This window comes from Dreissena polymorpha, chromosome 3, assembly GCF_020536995.1.
Source record: "Dreissena polymorpha isolate Duluth1 chromosome 3, UMN_Dpol_1.0, whole genome shotgun sequence".
NCBI lineage: Eukaryota > Metazoa > Mollusca > Bivalvia > Myida > Dreissenidae > Dreissena > Dreissena polymorpha.
In genome coordinates this window covers 144,634,098-144,652,914 of record NC_068357.1, presented here as the reverse complement: position 1 = coordinate 144,652,914, position 18,817 = coordinate 144,634,098, and the positions used below count along the sequence as shown (strand labels likewise).

The 18,817-nt window shown below is 35.7% G+C and overlaps 1 protein-coding gene across 2 annotated transcripts; it reads left to right on the top strand.

Annotated features, from left to right (window-relative positions):
- The first annotated feature begins 2,101 nt into the window (after positions 1 to 2,101).
- Positions 2,102 to 18,744, top strand: LOC127871846 (mitochondrial genome maintenance exonuclease 1-like). 2 transcript variants are annotated; one of them, XM_052415100.1, is made up of 5 exons: positions 2,110 to 2,124; positions 2,300 to 2,938; positions 10,028 to 10,238; positions 10,428 to 10,563; positions 11,204 to 18,744. In XM_052415100.1, the coding sequence occupies exons 2-5, from the start codon at positions 2,371 to 2,373 to the stop codon at positions 11,366 to 11,368; spliced, it is 1,080 nt and encodes a 359-aa protein (XP_052271060.1). In that variant the 5' UTR covers positions 2,110 to 2,124; positions 2,300 to 2,370; the 3' UTR covers positions 11,369 to 18,744. The 2 variants fall into 2 exon arrangements, with proteins under 2 accessions (XP_052271059.1, XP_052271060.1); XM_052415099.1 differs by having other exon boundaries at positions 2,102 to 2,938.
- The last annotated feature ends 73 nt before the right edge of the window (positions 18,745 to 18,817 follow it).

The window sequence follows — 18,817 nt, the reverse complement described above, 5'->3', positions numbered from 1 at the left end:
CCCCACTGAGGTCCCTATGGCATTATAGTGACCAGCTTGGCAGCCACAAACCGTATACATTTTTTGGCTGCCTGGCTGGTCACTAAAATGCCATTGGGACCGAAGTGGAGTTTACTATTTCTTATATAACACCGAAGAGTGTCCCCTGTATCATTGTACAGTGTTGTACCATCTTTCCGTACTTTTATTTTTCATGCAATTGAATGCGCAAACGATGACGTATATCGTGTGACGTAGTTTCTCTGACGAAACATTCCAGTTGGAGCTAAATTCTCTGGATGTTAAGGATATATCGGACGTGGTGTTTTTTTAACAGTTAGTTGTTTGTGTAAGGCATCGAACGAATGCCAAACGTATTTCGGATTGTGTGTTTATTATGCATAATGTTAACTTCGAAAGGAATACAATAAAATAGTGTGCTTTAAAATAAGTTTCGATACGGGGATGAAAGAATAGAAAATGGAAGTGAATATCGTTTTGACTTAACTGTTATAAACATTGGATGTTAACGTTGGCATTGAGGTCAGCGTGTCGTTTATTCTAAATTAAGTTTTTTTTTACTCTTGTTAATGCTGAATTATTTTCTATGCTGTTAAATAAAACGCTTCAACACAGTGCACATTTAGTGGTGTGTAACCCCGAACGGTCCATAAAATAAAAAAGTGACCGGTCCATATACTATTAGATTCCTCTATCGCATTTTACAGACTGAAACCGGTCATATAGATATAGAAGGACCAATATCTCTGAGGTGTAATTTTATGTGATATACATTTGCGCCAAAATAAATAAATAAATTACATGCTGATGACAAATTGTTGTATAATTTCTATATTTGATCAGAAATTTTTGCCCATTGTAATTTCACTACTATACTATAATAATAATAATACAGATATACATTATTATGTGATATACATTTGCGCCAAAATAAATAAATAAATTACATGCTGATGACAAATTGTTGTATAATTTCTATATTTGATCAGAAATTTTTGCCCATTGTAATTTCACTACTATACTATAATAATAATACAGATATTGACTGTTTCAGCCTAAAAATAATATTCACACAATCAAAATTCTTATGTTGAAGCCACAAATATTAATACCATATCTCAACATTAATTATTATTGGCTATATTTATGAACATTAATTAATTAATCATAATAATTCCAATCCCATTTTTTTAATTGAAGTAAAATTATTATGTATTGTGTTAATACATATGCACACATATACATGTATACGCATACATTCACACATGAACATACCCACTTATATATTTGCACATATAATTACAGATTTACATATAAACACCTACTTGTATACATACATACACACATACATACATATATATATTTATATACACATACCCATATACCCACTAATACATTGCTATTCAAATTGTGTACATGAATCTCGTATTGGTCTATATTATCGCTTGTAATCTTGCCATACTAAATCTGAAGCTGCCTTTGTGTTTAGACCATTTGGAACTTCTGTCTTTAATAATCGAATCCAGTTAAGTTCTTTTATTTTGCGGTAGTAATCCGAATCGTCCCGAATAGTTTGCAAAATACCATGGTCTTTGGAGTTAAAATGTTCAGCAACAGGTTTGCTTTTGTGGTGCCTAGTATCTGCCTCATGCTCCTTTAACCGTTCTTTTAGTGAGCGTGATGTCTCTCCCACATAGACCATTTTGTCACATTGGATACAGTTTATTCCATAGATGACGTTCCATGACTCACAGATCTGCCTTTTGGTAATCGTCACTCCACCCACTCCTCCACGGTTGTGCAACCCCCTGGGCCCTTGCTAACATGTCACACACTACACACTTTTTGGTACATCTTCCTACTGGGTTGACCTCTTTTGCCATAGCCCGAGTTAAAAATGGGTCACATTTCGGAAGTCTCAGCGGGACACCCCTACCCAAAACTTTGGGAAGTTACCTCCCCCCCCCCCCCCCCCCCCCCGGGATCTTTTTCACTGTATGGCATCTGTAATGGACCAACAAGGTGCAAAGTGACCGTCTGCTTTCTTTTATTTTTTACTTTGCCTCATTGTCTATTTGTGGCAAAATTACTCTTACACGATTTCGCGATGTGCAGAGAAAATTGGTCTGCTAAATTTTGCAATAAAACTGCAAGTTTTACTCATTGAGAAGCTCTTTTAAAACATTCTATTTGAAACCGCTTTTTAAACTATATTATGTGGGCTAAAATATAGATTACATGTGTATTATCAGCCAATGTTTAGAATATTATTTCCCTTGCAAGTTTACGTTGTTTGTAGGAACTCGGTATGCGGTTTAATAAATGAAATCCAGATATAAACTTAAATTATACATTTACTAAGCTTTGATCATGAATCAATCTTACATTAAAAGCTTGATGCTCTTAAATCGTATTCAATTGTTGTCAAGAAGTGAAAACCATTGGCTTTGCCGCTATTTTTCATCGACGTTTAATATAAATGATATTGTGAAACAAAATAAGCAGAAGACAACATCTTCATCAAAAAAGAAAGAAACTAAACTCAAATCTAGCAACAAATCAAATGAGATTTCAACAGAGGAAAACAATACAGACATAATCACAGATTTGCAGACAGTTGCAACAACAAATGTAGGCAATAAAGTGTATACACCGGACAGTAATAACAATGCACAATTTTCTAAAAAAGCTATAAATCATCCTGAATGTTTTACATGTATTCTTGACATGTCAGTGTATGCCAATGCAAATATAGACACATGTAAGTTACAAGAGTTCAAAGACATTATAGAAGACCTTGAAATTGGTTATTTACCATCAGTCTCAACTATTATTACTGCAACTCAAAGCAAAAAACAGCAGGAAGTATTGAAAAATTGGCAGTTGGAAAAAACAAAAGAATTGGGTGGAGATGCACAGTTTCAAGAGTTTAAAAAAGGTTTGTTAAAATTATATAAATTAAATAGTGATGATTTTAAAATTAACTAGAAATGGCATGGCAGAGGCAGACGCGTATCCCCACGCCGCATGTTTGACCCAGGGGCGCCCCAGAGTTGGTAATGGGGCCATGCATAGTTGAGATTGACCGTATTGTCATAAAAGAAGTTCAGTATCAATTAGAAGTGAATCGGTGTAGAAATGAAGAAATTATGGTAAAAGTCAATTTGGGGTGGGCGGGGCGCCCCAGGGTTGGTACAGTACACTCCACGCGTTTTCCCCAAAAAACGCGCTCCCTCCGCGGGTTTTTTTCTGCTAGCGAGTGTTCACACGGCGTTGGTAGAGCGAGGTGAACTTGATAAAACGCTCTGCTTTTTAAAAGCCTGGGAATATTGTGGTTATCTCCGCCGTCCGTCCTGGCCACTATCTCCTCCTACAATATTAGCACTAAAACCTTGAAACTTACACACATGGTAGCTATGAGCATATGAGCCACCCTGCACTATTTGGAATTTTGATCTAACCCTTGGTTCAAAAGTTATGGGGGTTAGGGTGGGGCCGGGTCAGAGATTTTTAACCAGGTTTTTCGAAGAAAAAAACTGGTTAGTAGATTGGCCAATGTCGGCGGGCAGGCTGGCTGGCGGGCGGGACAAGCTTATCCGGGCCATAACTCTGTTGTTCATTGTCAGATTTTAAAATCATTTGGCACATTTGTTCGCCATCATTAGACGGTGTGTCGCGCGAAAGAATTATGGCGATATCTCCAAGGTCAAGGTCACAATTTGAGTTTGAAGGTCATAAAAGGCCATAAATGAGCTTGTCCTGGCAATAACTTTGTCGTTCATTGTCAGATTTTAAAATCATTTGGCGCATTTGTTCACCATAATTAGACGGTGTGTCGCTTGAAAGAATTACGTCGATATCTCCAAGGTCAAGGTCACAATTTGAGTTTGAAGGTCAAAAATGGCCATAAATGAGCTTGTCCGGGCCATTACTATGTGATTCATTGTGAGATTTTAAAATCATTTTGCACATTTGTTCACCATCATTAGACGGTGTGTTGCACGAAAGAATAACGTCAATATCTCCAAGGTCTAGGTCGCCACAACTAAAAATAGATTGATTTTGAAACAACTGTGTAACTATGAACAATCAGTAACAATGCACATTTTGATTTTGAGTTGTCTCTCTTTATCAGACTTTTTTATGCCCCCCTTTAAAGAAGAGGGGGTATATAGTTTTGCACAGGTTTCCGGATGATAACTCAAAAATGCTTAGGCCTAGGATCATGAAACTTCATAGGTACATTGATCATGACTGGCAGATGACCCCTATTGATTTTCAGGTCACTAGGTCAAAGGTCAAGGTCACAGTGACTTGAAATAGTAAAATGGTTTCTGGATGATAACTCAAGAACGCTTAGGCCTCGGATCATTAAACTTCATAGGTACATTGATCATGACTGACAGATGACCATTATTGATTTTCAGGTCACTAGGTCAAAGGTCAAGGTCACAGTGACTTGAAATAATAAAATGGTTTCCTGATGATAACTCAAGAATGCTTACGCCTAGGATCATGATACTTCATAGGTACATTGATCATGACTGGCAGATGACCCCTAATGATTTTCAGGTCACTAGGTCAAAGGTCAAGGTCACAGTGACTCGAAACAGTAAAACGGTTCCGGATGATAACTCAAGAATGCTTACACCTCGGATCATGAAACTTTATAGGAACATTGATCATGACTGGCAGATGACCCCTATGGATTTTCAGGTCACTAGGTCAAAGGTCAAGGTCACAGTGACTGGAAACAGTAAAATGGTTTCCGGATGATAACTCAAAGAATGCTTATGTCTAGGATCATGAAACTTCATAGGAACTTTTATCATGACTGGCAGACAGAGTTTGTTTTTTTTACCTATAGGGGATTGGTGGCAGGGCCCGTCCAAAGGAGAAAAACGCGTCGTTTTTTAGGAAAAGGGGAAAATAAAAATTTACTCTTTTATATGTAATGATATTAATTATATGTATGCATGAATGTAATATGCACAGCTGAATGTCTTTGTCCTTTTTCTTGAATATATATCAATGATTTTAAGCTCATCTATTTTTTGAAAAAAAAAATGAGCTATTGTCATCACCTTGGCGTCGGCGGCGGCGTTGGCGTCGGCGTCCGGTTAAGTTTTGCGTTTAGGTCCATTTTTCTCAGAAATTATCAATGCTGTTGTATTCAAACTTGGTACACTTACTTACTATCATGAGGGACTTGGTAGGCAAAGTTAGATAACTCTGGCGTGCAATTTGACAGAATTATGTGCCCTTTTTATACTAAGAAAATTGAAAATTTTGGTTAAGTTTTGTGTTTTGGTCCATTTTATTCCTTAAGTATCAAAGCTATTGCTTTCATACTTGCAACACTTACTAACTATCATAAGGGGACTGTGCAGGCAAAGTAATGTAACTCTGACTGGCATTTTGACAGAATTATGTGCCCTTTTTATACTTAATAAATTGAAAATTTGGTTAAGTTTTGTGTTTAGGTCCACTTTATTCCTACAGTATCAAAGCTATTGCTTTCATACTTGCAACACTTATTAACTATCATAAGGGGACTGTGCAGGCAAAGTTATGTAACTCTGACTGGCATTTGGACGGAATTATGGGCCCTTTATACTTAGAAAATTGAAAATTTTGTTAAGTTTTGTGTTTTGGTCCACTTTACCCCTAAAGTATCATAGATATTGCTTTCATTCTTGGAACACTCACAAACTATCATAAGGGTACAGTAAAAGGACAAGTTGCATAACTCTGGTTGTCATTTTTACAGAATTATTGCCCTTTTTTGACTTAGTAACTTTGAATATATGGTTAAATTTTGTGTTTCGATCAACTTTACTTCTAAAGTATCAAGGCTATTGCTTTCAAACTTCAAATACTTTCATGCTATAATGAGGTTACTGTACCTGGCAAGTTCAGGGGTGTCAATTTTCCGGATTATTCCGGAAATCCGGATTTGAGCCGTCCAGGGTTGATTTTGAGGTGAATGTAAATCCGATGAGTTTGTTTAAGGGGGGTGGGGGTAGGGACAAAATTCTTTTAGTGCGGGATCATTTCAAAACGAATATTGTTATAGCATCGTCGGCATTCCGGACATTTGCGCTTGGTACCGATTTTATTTATTGATTTTTGATTGGTAAGCGGCTGGCACTGACATGAGCAGTAACTTACAAAGTAAAGCACTGCAATATCATTTTAAAACAATATGTTAATCAAATTATTTATTGACTGCGTATTTGCTAGATTACTGGTTACTGGTTTACATTTTCTGCAGTCAAACGATATGCATATTTATTTCATTTGCAAATGATGTATCGGGACATGTTTTCGGACAGGCGTTTTTGATTTGGTTTGTCGATTTTAATTTAATTTTGAAGTTCTTAATATCATTTGTTAAGAATGACATTTACACATGCGGTGTTACGGATGGTTTGGTTTATAATATTTTGCATTGTACTCACCAGAAATTGCACCTAGAAAGACTATAAGAAAAGAACAATAAGCTAGGGCTCGGTGGGGGGGCCTCTCTTCCCTTTATCCTACGGCCTCAGACTCTCGGCTTAATTTTCCGGATTTCAAATTTGGGACAATTGACACCCCTGCAAGTTGAATTTTACCTTGACCTTTGAATGACCTTGACTCTCAAGGTCAAATTAATAAATTTTGCTAAAAATGCCATAACTTCTTTATTAATGATTAGATTTGATTGATACTTTGACAAAACTACTCTTACCTGACATACCACAATAGACTCCACCCAAACCATCCCCCGTGTCCTCCCCCCCCCCCCCCCCCCCCGAATTCCCCCCCTTTTTTTTAAGATCATCTCACAAATGACCACCACACCCTCACACTATACTATACTATACCCCCCCCCAATCCCCCCCTCCCCGAATCCCCCCCCCCCTAAATTATTTTTTTTTTTTATTTTTTTTTTTTAAGATCATCTCACAAATGACCACCACACCCTTACACTATACTATACCCCCCCCCCCCCCACCCCTGCCCCCCCCCCCCAATTTTTTTTTGTTTGAAACGGTTAAAAAACACAAATATTTATTTTTATTATTTTATGTTTGAAATACCGTCCAACCATTGCACCCAAGAATACCCCCCCCCTCCCCCTCCCCCCCCCCCCCGAATTACCCCCTCCCCCCTTTTTTTTTTTTTTTTTAAGATCATCTCACAAATGACCACCACACTCTAACACTACACCCCCCCCCCCCCCCCCCACCCCACCCCCAAATTATTTTTTTTTGAAACGGTTACAAAACACATATATTTATTTTTATTATTTTATGTTTGAAATACCATCCAACCATCGCACCCAAGAATCCCCCCCCCCCCCCCCCCCAAATTATTTTTTTGGCATTTTTTTTCCGCATTTTTGGAAGATAATGTAATAAATGTCCACGCTCCCACACTATACACCCCTCTTTACTCCACCCCTCCCTCCTTTGTGATTGAAAATGAGAGTCCCTTCACCTTTAAAAAGAAAATAGATGAGCGGTCTGCACCCGCAAGGCGGTGCTCTTGTTTCAACATTAGTTTCAGACAGTTCAGTCTTCATGCACAGTCTTAGTTTTCCTAGCCATTTTGAGTCTAATTGGGATTTTTTAAATCGATAAAATGGAAAAATTTAGCATTTTTTATCAATAAAATGGACTAAATTGGAATGTTTTTATCAACGAATATTGACACAATATAGATACATCAGGCCTTTCCCTGGTCATTTTGGGAAAAAAATGCAATTCATGTTAAATTAACTGATTTGGGAACAACTAACTTGATATAACTCTTTATAATAATTCAAAATCATATTAATTATAGTTATATACTTTATAAGTTGTTTATGAAATAAATTTGAGATATATCAGGGCTCAACATTAACCGAAAAACCAACTTGCCCTACCAGGCCAGTACTTCCAAAATCTACTTGCACTGAAAGTAAAGCAACTTGCCCAAACATGAAATATCACATCAACTGTAAACCTCATATTGTTTAATAAACCAAAATGATACACCACAAAACCTTTTCTATTTTTGAACATTTAACAAAATGATTACAGCAGTTAAAGTCTAAATTAAATGCTCTTTGTTCTTTTTTGCACTTTTCCTGGCAGACAACTAGATTATAAAATTACTTGCCCAGACCCAACTTTTACTTCCCAGGGGGAAATAGGACAACCATTAATGTTGAGCCCTGTATATTTATCATAAGACAGTTATTTAATAAAAAAAAATTTTTTTTTTTTTTTTTTTTTTTTTTTTTTACTTTTGGAGGGGATTTTTTCTACAAAATGGGGGGAAAATATATACTCTTTTTTGAGGTGAATGGGGCTGAATATCGCCCCGAAATTGCCATAGAAAAACACGGGCAGATGACCCCTATTGATTTTCAGGTCACTAGGTCAAAGGTCAAGGTCACAGTGACAAAAAACGTATTCACACAATCCATTCCACTACAACTGACAGCCCATATGGGGGGCATGCATGTTTTACAAACAGCCCTTGTTTTCTAATTGATATCAAGGTCAATTTTACACAAGGGGTTTAACAATACACATTTTGAATATTCTCCCTTTATAAGACTTTACCATTACCAACCCTGGGGCGCCCACATAGGCCACGCCCACCCAAAATTGCATTTTACTATGATTTCTTCATTTCTACACCAATTCACTTCAAATTGATACTGAACTTCTCTTATGACAATATGGTCAATCTCAGCTATGCATGGCCCCATTACCAACCCTGGGGCGCCCCACCCACTTAGGTCACGCCCACCTAAAATTGCCTTTTACTATAATTTCTTCAATTCTACACGAATTCACTTCAAATTGATACTGAACCTCTCTTATGACAATACAGGCAATCTGAACCATGCATTGTCCCATTACTAACCCTGGGATGCCCTGCCCACATAGGCCACGCCCATCCAAAAGTGCCTTTTACTATAATTTCTTCATTTCTACACCAATTTACTTCAAATTGATACTGAACCTCTCTTATGACAATGCGGTCAATCTCAACTATGTATGGCCCCATTACCAACCCTGGGGTGCCCCGCCCACATAAGCCACGCCCACCCAAAATTGCCTTTTATTATAATTTTTGCATTTCTACACCGATTCACTTCTAATTGTCCCCTACAGGTTTCACCGGAAGGGACTTACTGATCGCGCTCCGTCTGTCAGTCCGTCAGTCAGTCTGTCTGTCCGTCACACTTTTCTGGATCCTGCGATAACTTTCAAAGTTTTTAATATTTTTTCATGAAACTTGAAACATGGATAGATGGCAATATGGGCATTATGCACGTCATTTCATTTTGTTCCTACGTAAAAAATTCTGGTTGCTATGGCAACAAATAGACTAGATATACTGCTGCAAATGGTGATTTTCTAGATCCTGCGATAACTTTAAAAGTTCTTAATATTTTTTCATGAAACTTGCAACATGAATAGATGGCAATATGGACATTATGCACGTCATTTCATTTCGTTCCTACGTCAAAATATGTGGTTGCTATGGCAACCAAAAAAAATAAATTTGGAAAATGGTGGAATTTCTGGAAATGGTGGAGCCGGTAGGGGACAATATTGCTTTACAATAGCCTTGTTGTTACTGAACCTCTCTTATGACAATACAGTCAATCTCAAGTATGCATGGCCACATTACTAACCCTGGGGCGACCCTTGGTCAATCATGCGGCGTGGGGATACGCGTTGGCCTCTGCCGCGCCATTTCTAGTTAAAAGTGAATTTGTTTGTAGTCTATAGAAACATCTGGCAGATAGATAAGATTAAAAGAAGGATGTACCGGTAATGTCATTGATTCAATTTTACCTATTTACATGTGTATTGAGATAGTTTGAGAGAAAAAATGATTTTCAAAAACTAAAAGACTCTTCTACTGATAATTTCTTTAAGGCTAACAATTTAATACTTTGATGTATAAACATTAAAAAGTAAAATACAAAATTATTGGTATAACTATTGATAATGATATTAAGACTGTGTTTTTTTAGGAATGTTAAACACTGGGGAAAGTCTTCACAAATGTATTGAGATGAGATTGAAGGGTGTAGAAGATATTACACCATCAGAGAACTGTGAAGGACACTGGCAGAGTGTGCAACACATGTTGGGGGACATAAAGGATGTTAAAATGCTTGAAACAGACTGTGTTCATCAAGAAATCTTCTACAAAGGAAAATTTGATTGTATTGCAAAACTGGGGTAATATGAAACAACGTTTTTGCTTTATTTCTAAAACTAAAATATACAGTTTATATTTTACTTGTTGATTGTTATTTTAGCAAATACAACAATGTATGCAATGAATGTTGGTTTTAAATTGGTTGCGTTGTACTGGATGTGTGAACAAATGTACATATTGTAAAACTTGATGTTACTTTGTTTTGTAAGGAATACAATGTGTCTGATAGAGTGGAAAACCTCTTCTAAGCCGAAGCCTCTACTGTCAAGCACCTACGACAACCCTCTCCAGGTGGCAGCATACATAGGGGCAGTGAACAGATCAAGTCTTCTTAAACAACACGATGTAAGTTTTCGTATAGGCCAGATCAAATAATGCAGTTTTCTACCAAAACTGATCTAAATCAGGGGTTTTATTCCTTTTGCTTTGATTTTGTTCCAAATGCCAAAAATATTGCTATTTTTATGCTAAGGAATAGCTCAAATTTTGGCTATTGAAATGTTATTTTAGCTTGTATAAACTCAGAAATGTATATAATCAAAATAATAGAAATGTTACATTATCAATGTAATTTCATTATGGTTTGGTTAAAGTGAACTTCAACAGGATTTTCTTTAAGGGAAAGGAGAACAAAGTTGTATTTGAATAAAAGTATAATGTCTTATGAAAAAGTGGTTAGGTATTAAGTGTTTTTCATGGACTTTTTTGTGTTCTGAAATTGTATCATAATAAACGGCTTAAGAAGATTATTGTCTCCCAAAAATATTTATAGGACATAACATGCTTTACATGTATTTTAAACATCAATTGCTTAAACTTGTATCATAAACAACTTGTTAAAAAAATAACCATTTCATTTCCTGTTCCATTTTTTGGTGACCTAAAAAAATATCAAGAATTGCACAAATGCATATGTATTATATTATTCTTTAATTTTATTTTAAAAAAGCAAATAACTTAAATACGCATCCTGATTTATGTGCAGTTGACAGAGGTGACCCATGGTGCCCTGGTGATTGCCTACCCTAGCGGTGAGCCGGCAACTGTTCACGTGATGAGTCAGAGGATCGTGGAGAAGTACTGGAGTCAGTGGACCCAGCGCGTCTACATGTACTGGTGTCAGAGGATGAACCACAGGGAACCAGAGTGAGATTGGGATATGATGTTAGGGAATTGTGAGATGTGTTGCTAGAGAAGTCTGAGATAAAGATACTAAGGAACTGTTTGTTAAATATGGATTTACTTTAAGAGATAGAGGATATTTGTTCATGTCAGTGTAAGATTGTTTGTTATTTCACAAATGATCATAGAAAATATATTTTCACAAGCGGCGCAGTCACGAGTGAAAATTTTATTTTTCTATGATCACGAGTGAAATAACAAAAGATCTTACACTGACATGAAAAAAAAATCTGTTTCTTTTATGCCCCTTTTTCAAGAAAGTAATAAACAATTGTTTCCCTTTCGCTGAAAAGTTACCATTTCTCCTGTGGCGTGCCTCAATACATTTCAAAACACAAAATGACATCATTAGTGTGACGAAATGACTTCATTATACCAACAAAATTCTCCAGTTTAACTCTTTTAAAATGTAAATAAACGGTGAAAAAGCATTAAAAAAAAGATAAGTTGTTGGATTCAGTGGAATGTCCATTTTAATTCACTCATGTTCATAGAAAATGTATATATAATTATTTGTGATAATCTGAAAAAAGAAAAAGGAGTTCCGAAAATGTGTTTTTTTCACCAGTAAAAAAAACAATTTGTTTATTTTCACTGCTGTTATTTCACTGCAGAAATGTCATATTTTATCATTAGGTATAAAAGAAATAGATATTGCTAGGGTACCAAGAGTGAGTCGTGTATATGTTTGCTTTGGAACTGAAAGCGAGATATTGATAGTAGCTATTGAACTGAGAGTTAAGAAACAATTATGTTTCTAGGGATCTGTGAGTGAGATAGAGGCTTCAAATACAGATGGAACGCTTTGTTTAATTTCATGGTTTCAGGAATAATAAAACAAAATAAACCTTAATGGAAAACCATTTTCAAAGATTGTTAAATGTAAATTTAAAAAAACAAAAACATTTGCATTTGAACATTAATCTGAAATTAATCTGAGTTTTAGGAATCTCTTCTTAAAACAAAGTTAATCAATTTATTATTGTTTTTTATTTCAAAACAATTACATGACCTTATTGTGTTCATAATGATTTCTGTTGTGCTCATTTTTATTTAGTGAAATGTAAATTAATGTGTTCATTAAATTTACCTGATTATACAATAAATAGTGTTTTTTTATTAGTATACAAATATATATAATACAACTCTATTAAAATTATTGTATATGGATGGTCATTCTATACATAGATGGTGACGTCACTACGTCAGTAAGACCGGTGTGACACAATGTATGGATGGTTGGATGGATTGTTAATCAGACGTGTAAATGTCCAGAAAAAAACAGTCTAGAAATATGTATATTATAAAAAATATGGTGCTGATAGAAACTGTGTATTTGTTATATTTGCATTTTTAGCTCACCTGAGCACAACGTGCTTATGGTGAGCTTTTGTGATCGCCTTTTGTCCGTCATGCGTCGTCAACATTTTGCCTTGTGAACACTCTGGATGCCACATTTATTGTCTGATCTTCATGAAATTTGGTCAGAACATTTGTCCCATTGATACCTCGACTGAGTTCAAAACTGGGTCATGCTGGGTCAAAAACTAGGTCACTAGGTCAAAAAAAAGAAAAACCTTGTGAACACTGTAGAAGTCACATTTGATGCCCAATCTTCATGTAACCTTGTCAAAATGTTTGTCTAAATGATATGTTGGTTAAGTTCAAAAATGGTTCTGGTCTGTTGAAAAACATGGCCGCCAAGGGGCGGGGCAGTTTTCCTAATATGGCTATAGAGAAACCTTGTGAACACTCTAGAAGTCACAATTTTTGCCCAATCATCATGAAACTTGGTCAAAACATTGGTTTCATTGATATCTTGGACGAGTTTGAAAATGGTCCAGATCGGTGAAAAAACATGGCCACCAGAGGGCGGGGCAGTTTTCCTTATATGGCTATAGTAAAACCTTGTTAACACTCTTCATGAAATTTGGTCAGAAGATTGGTCTGTATGATATCTTGGATGAGTTCGAAAATGGTTACGTTTGCTAGAAAAACATGGCTGCCAAGGGGCGGGGCATTTTTTTCCTTATATGGCTTTAGTAAAACCTTGTGAACACTCTAGAGGCAACGTTTATTGTCCAATCTTCATGAAATTTGGTCAGAAGATTGGTCTCAATGATATCTTGGATGAGTTTGAAAATTGTTACGTTTGCTTGAAAAACATGGCTGCCAAGGGGCGGGGCATTTTTCCTTATATGGCTATATATGGCTATAGTAAAATCTTGTTAACACTCTAGAGTCCACATTTATTGTCTGATCTTCATGAAACTTGGTCAGAAGATTCATCCCAATAATATCTTGGACAAGTTAAAAAATGATGCCCATTGGTTGAAAAACATGGCCGCCAGGGGGCGGGGCATTTTTCCTTATATGGCTATAGTAAAACCTTGTTCACACTCTAGAGGCCACATTTAAGTTTAAGATCTTCATGAAACTTGATCAAAAGATTTGTCCTAATGATATCTTGGATGAGTTTGAAAATGGTTTCGGTTGCTTAAAAAACATGGCCACCAGGGGGCGGGGCATTTTTCCTAATATAGCTATATATCATGCTTTGTAAAACCTTGTTAACACTCTAGAGGCCACATTTATTGTGCGATCATCATGAAATTTGGTCAGATGATTTGTTGCAATGATATCTTGGATGAGTTCGAAAATGGTTCTGGTTGGTGGAAAAACATGGCCTCCAAGGGGGCGTGGCATTTTTCCTAATATAGCTATAGTTAAACTTTGTTAACACTCTAGAAGCCGTATTTATTGTACGTTCATCATGAAACTTTGTCAGAAGATTTGTCCCAATGATATTTTGGACAAGTTCAAAAATGGTTCCAATTGCTTGAAAAACACGGCCACCAGTGGGCAGGGCATTTTTCCTCATATGGACTTATGAATCTTCATGAAACTGTGTCAGTATATTTGTTTAAATGATATCTTGGATGTGTATGAAAATGGTTCTGGTCTGTTGAAAAAGGTGGCTGCCAGGGTGTTCACTAGTCATGAAAGTTGGTAAGAACATTTTGTTCCAATGACATCTTGGGCTGCACAGAACTGGTCAGTTCCTTTGAATCTCAGGTGAGCGACTTTGGGCCTTTCAGGCCCTCTTGTTTAAATCTTTTCATAACAAACATATTGTTAATGCAAATGTTTATTGAAACATTTTATACATTTAAATGTGTATTACATTGAGTGACATATCATGAATGTGTTCATTTCTTTAGTTGATACCTATTGATATTGTTGTTGCCTTTTTAAAATGGTAGTTTAATAATGTAATGCATTACAAAAACTTCACATTTACATTGAATCAAACTTATTTTTTAAACGGTTGTTACAGAATGTCATGTATGTTAATGGGATAAGTATATAATGAATATTACTATTTACTTAAGATGTTTACAAAGGCAAGTGTTCAGTAGTGAAGATAATTTGTGTACTGTAGATGTTGACTGTTCATTTACTGTTTCATTGGTCGTTGTCGGCTCAGGTACTACCTTCATGTACCCCGGGTTCTTTTAAGTATTTGGATATGGAAAATAAACTAAAATGTACCTAGTAACTGTAATGCTTACATTAGATTTTGGGCGGGAATTAAACTCCAGCACAGTCTCAAATTGGCCAGGTATGCTTAAGTAAATTTTCCGTACCCAGGGTACATTCAAGCATTCAAGCTAACAATGACCAATTGAGCTTTACTAACATGTAACAGACAGATTCCCAGTTAGGGTAGGAGAAAAATAAAATGGAAATGTTAAAAGATCCACTGGTAGAATCTATCTAAACTATTATCTTTTCTAAAAAAATTGCAAGAGAATACTATTTTGATATTTTTTATGCCAATTTGTATACAAATAGCAAGGGCATGCCGCTTTTGAGATCATTTGTACAAGTTCCATTTTCGTGTTCACTTTATGCAATGTACACTATGATTCTTGTTACACATTTCTTAGTTTTCATCATTGACAAGTTACCATACATTGTATATTTGCACGCATTTCATTTAATTATGTTTGTCGTGTATTGACATACATTACTTTTAACAATGTTGCTTTTTACTTACGATTGTTGTTATCAGAAAGTTATCCCTTTTGTTGACCTGATTGTGAAATCAGAATTTTTTGAGACAATCTTAAGTAATAAAAGTAATAACATAGTCAATGACATTAATTCAGTTGTAAGTTTTTTTCAACGATTGTCATATAAATAAGGTCAGAAAAACAGACGGTTTTTAAGCCACGAATAAGTGGCAACAACTTTGTGGAGTCCAAATAAACCCCTTCATTTTAGTACATTTCTGATCCCCGGGTACTTTGTAGTATACTATACCTGCAAGATTATCTGTGAATGCATGGGCATCGATGACTATATCTTGAGATCGCGATTGTGACTATTGTGTCAGGCATCGATGACTATATCTTGAGATCGCGATTGTGACTATTGTATCAGGCTTCGATGACTATATCTTGAGATCGCGATTGTTACTATTGTTAGGGTTAGGGTCGTTGTCGGCACAGGTACTACCTTTATGTACCCCGGGTACTTTTAAGTATATGGATATGGAAAATATACTAAAATGTACCTAGTAACTCTAATGCTAACATTAGATTTTGGGCGGGAATAAAACTCCAGCACAGTCTCAAATTGGCCAGGTATGTTTAAGTAAATTTTCCATACCCAGGGTACATTCAAGTATACTTAAGAACACCCATGATACATGATAAAGTAGTATCTGAGCTAACAATGACCAATCGAGCTTTACTAACATGTAACAGACAGATTCCCAGTTAGGGTAGGAGAGAAATAAAATGGAAATGTTAAAAGATCCACTGGTAGAATCTATCTAAACTATTATTTTTCTAAAAAAATTGCAAGAGAATACTATTTTGATATTTTTTATGCCAATTTGTATACAAATGGCAAGGGCATGCCGCTTTTGAGATCATTTGTACGAGTTCCATTTTCGTGTTCACTTTATGCAATGTACACAATGATTCTTGTAACACATTTCTTAGTTTTCATCATTGACAAGTTACCATACATTGTATATTTGCACGCATTTCATTTAATTATGTTTGTCGTGTATTGACATACATTACTTTGAACAATGTTGCTTTTTACTTACGATTGTTGTTATCAGAAAGTTATCCCTTTTGTTGACCTGATTGTGAAATCAGAATTTTTTGAGACAATCTTAAGTAATAAAAGTAATAACATAGTCAATGACATTAATTCAGTTGTAAGTTTTTTTCAACGATTGTCATATAAATAAGGTCAGAAAAACAGACGGTTTTTAAGCCACGAATAAGTGGCAACAACTTTGTGGAGTCCAAATAAACCCCTTCATTTTAGTGCATTTCTGATCCCCGGGTACTTTGTAGTATACTATACCTGCAAGATTATCTGTGAATGCATGGGCATCGATGACTATATCTTGAGATCGCGATTGTGACTATTGTGTCAGGCATCGATGACTATATCTTGAGATCGCGATTGTGACTATTGTGTCAGGCTTCGATGACTATATCTTGAGATCGCGATTGTGACTATTGTTAGGGTTAGGGTCGTTGTCGGCACAGGTACTACCTTTATGTACCCCGGGTACTTTTAAGTATATGGATATGGAAAATATACTAAAATGTACCTAGTAACTCTAATGCTAACATTAGATTTTGGGCGGGAATAAAACTCCAGCACAGTCTCAAATTGGCCAGGTATGTTTAAGTAAATTTTCCATACCCAGGGTACATTCAAGTATACTTAAGAACACCCATGATACATGATAAAGTAGTATCTGAGCTAACAATGACCAATCGAGCTTTACTAACATGTAACAGACAGATTCCCAGTTAGGGTAGGAGAGAAATAAAATGGAAATGTTAAAAGATCCACTGGTAGAATCTATCTAAACTATTATTTTTCTAAAAAAATTGCAAGAGAATACTATTTTGATATTTTTTATGCCAATTTGTATACAAATGGCAAGGGCATGCCGCTTTTGAGATCATTTGTACGAGTTCCATTTTCGTGTTCACTTTATGCAATGTACACAATGATTCTTGTAACACATTTCTTAGTTTTCATCATTGACAAGTTACCATACATTGTATATTTGCACGCATTTCATTTAATTATGTTTGTCGTGTATTGACATAAATTACTTCGAACAATGTTGCTTTTTACTTACGATTGTTGTTATCAGAAAGTTATCCCTTTTGTTGACCTGATTGTGAAATCAGAATTTTTTGAGACAATCTTAAGTAATAAAAGTAATAACATAGTCAATGACATTAATTCAGTTGTAAGTTTTTTTCAACGATTGTCATATAAATAAGGTCAGAAAAACAGACGGTTTTTAAGCCACGAATAAGTGGCAACAACTTTGTGGAGTCCAAATAAACCCCTTCATTTTAGTACATTTCTGATCCCCGGGTACTTTGTAGTATACTATACCTGCAAGATTATCTGTGAATGTATGGGCATCGATGACTATATCTTGAGATCGCGATTGTGACTATTGTGTCAGGCATCGATGACTATATCTTGAGATCGCGATTGTGACTATTGTGTCAGGCTTCGATGACTATATCTTGAGATCGCGATTGTGACTATTGTTAGGGTTAGGGTCGTTGTCGGCTCAGGTACTACCTTTATGTACCCCGGGTACTTTTAAGTACGTATATGGATATGGAAAATATACTAAAATGTACCTAGTAACTCTAATGCTAACATTAGATTTTGGGCGGGAATAAAACTCCAGCACAGTCTCAAATTGGCCAGGTATGTTTAAGTAAATTTTCCATACCCAGGGTACATTCAAGTATACTTAAGAACACCCATGATACATGATAAAGTAGTATCTGAGCTAACAATGACCAATCGAGCTTTACTAACATGTAACAGACAGATTCCCAGTTAGGGTAGGAGAGAAATAAAATGGAAATGTTAAAAGATCCACTGGTAGAATCTATCTAAACTATTATCTTTTCTAAAAAAATTGCAAGAGAATACTATTTTGATATTTTTTATGCCAATTTGTATACAAATGGCAAGGGCATGCCGCTTTTTAGATCATTTGTACGAGTTCCATTTTCGTGTTCACTTTATGCAATGTACACTATGATTCTTGTAACACATTTCTTAGTTTTCATCATTGACAAGTTACCATACATTGTATACTTGCACGCATTTCATTTAATTATGTTTGTCGTGTATTGACATACATTACTTTGAACAATGTTGCTTTTTACTTACGATTGTTGTTATCAGAAAGTTATCCCTTTTGTTGACCTGATTGTGAAATCAGAATTTTTTGAGACAATCTTAAGTAATAAAAGTAATAACATAGTCAATGACATTAATTCAGTTGTAAGTTTTTTTCAACGATTGTCATATAAATAAGGTCAGAAAAACAGACGGT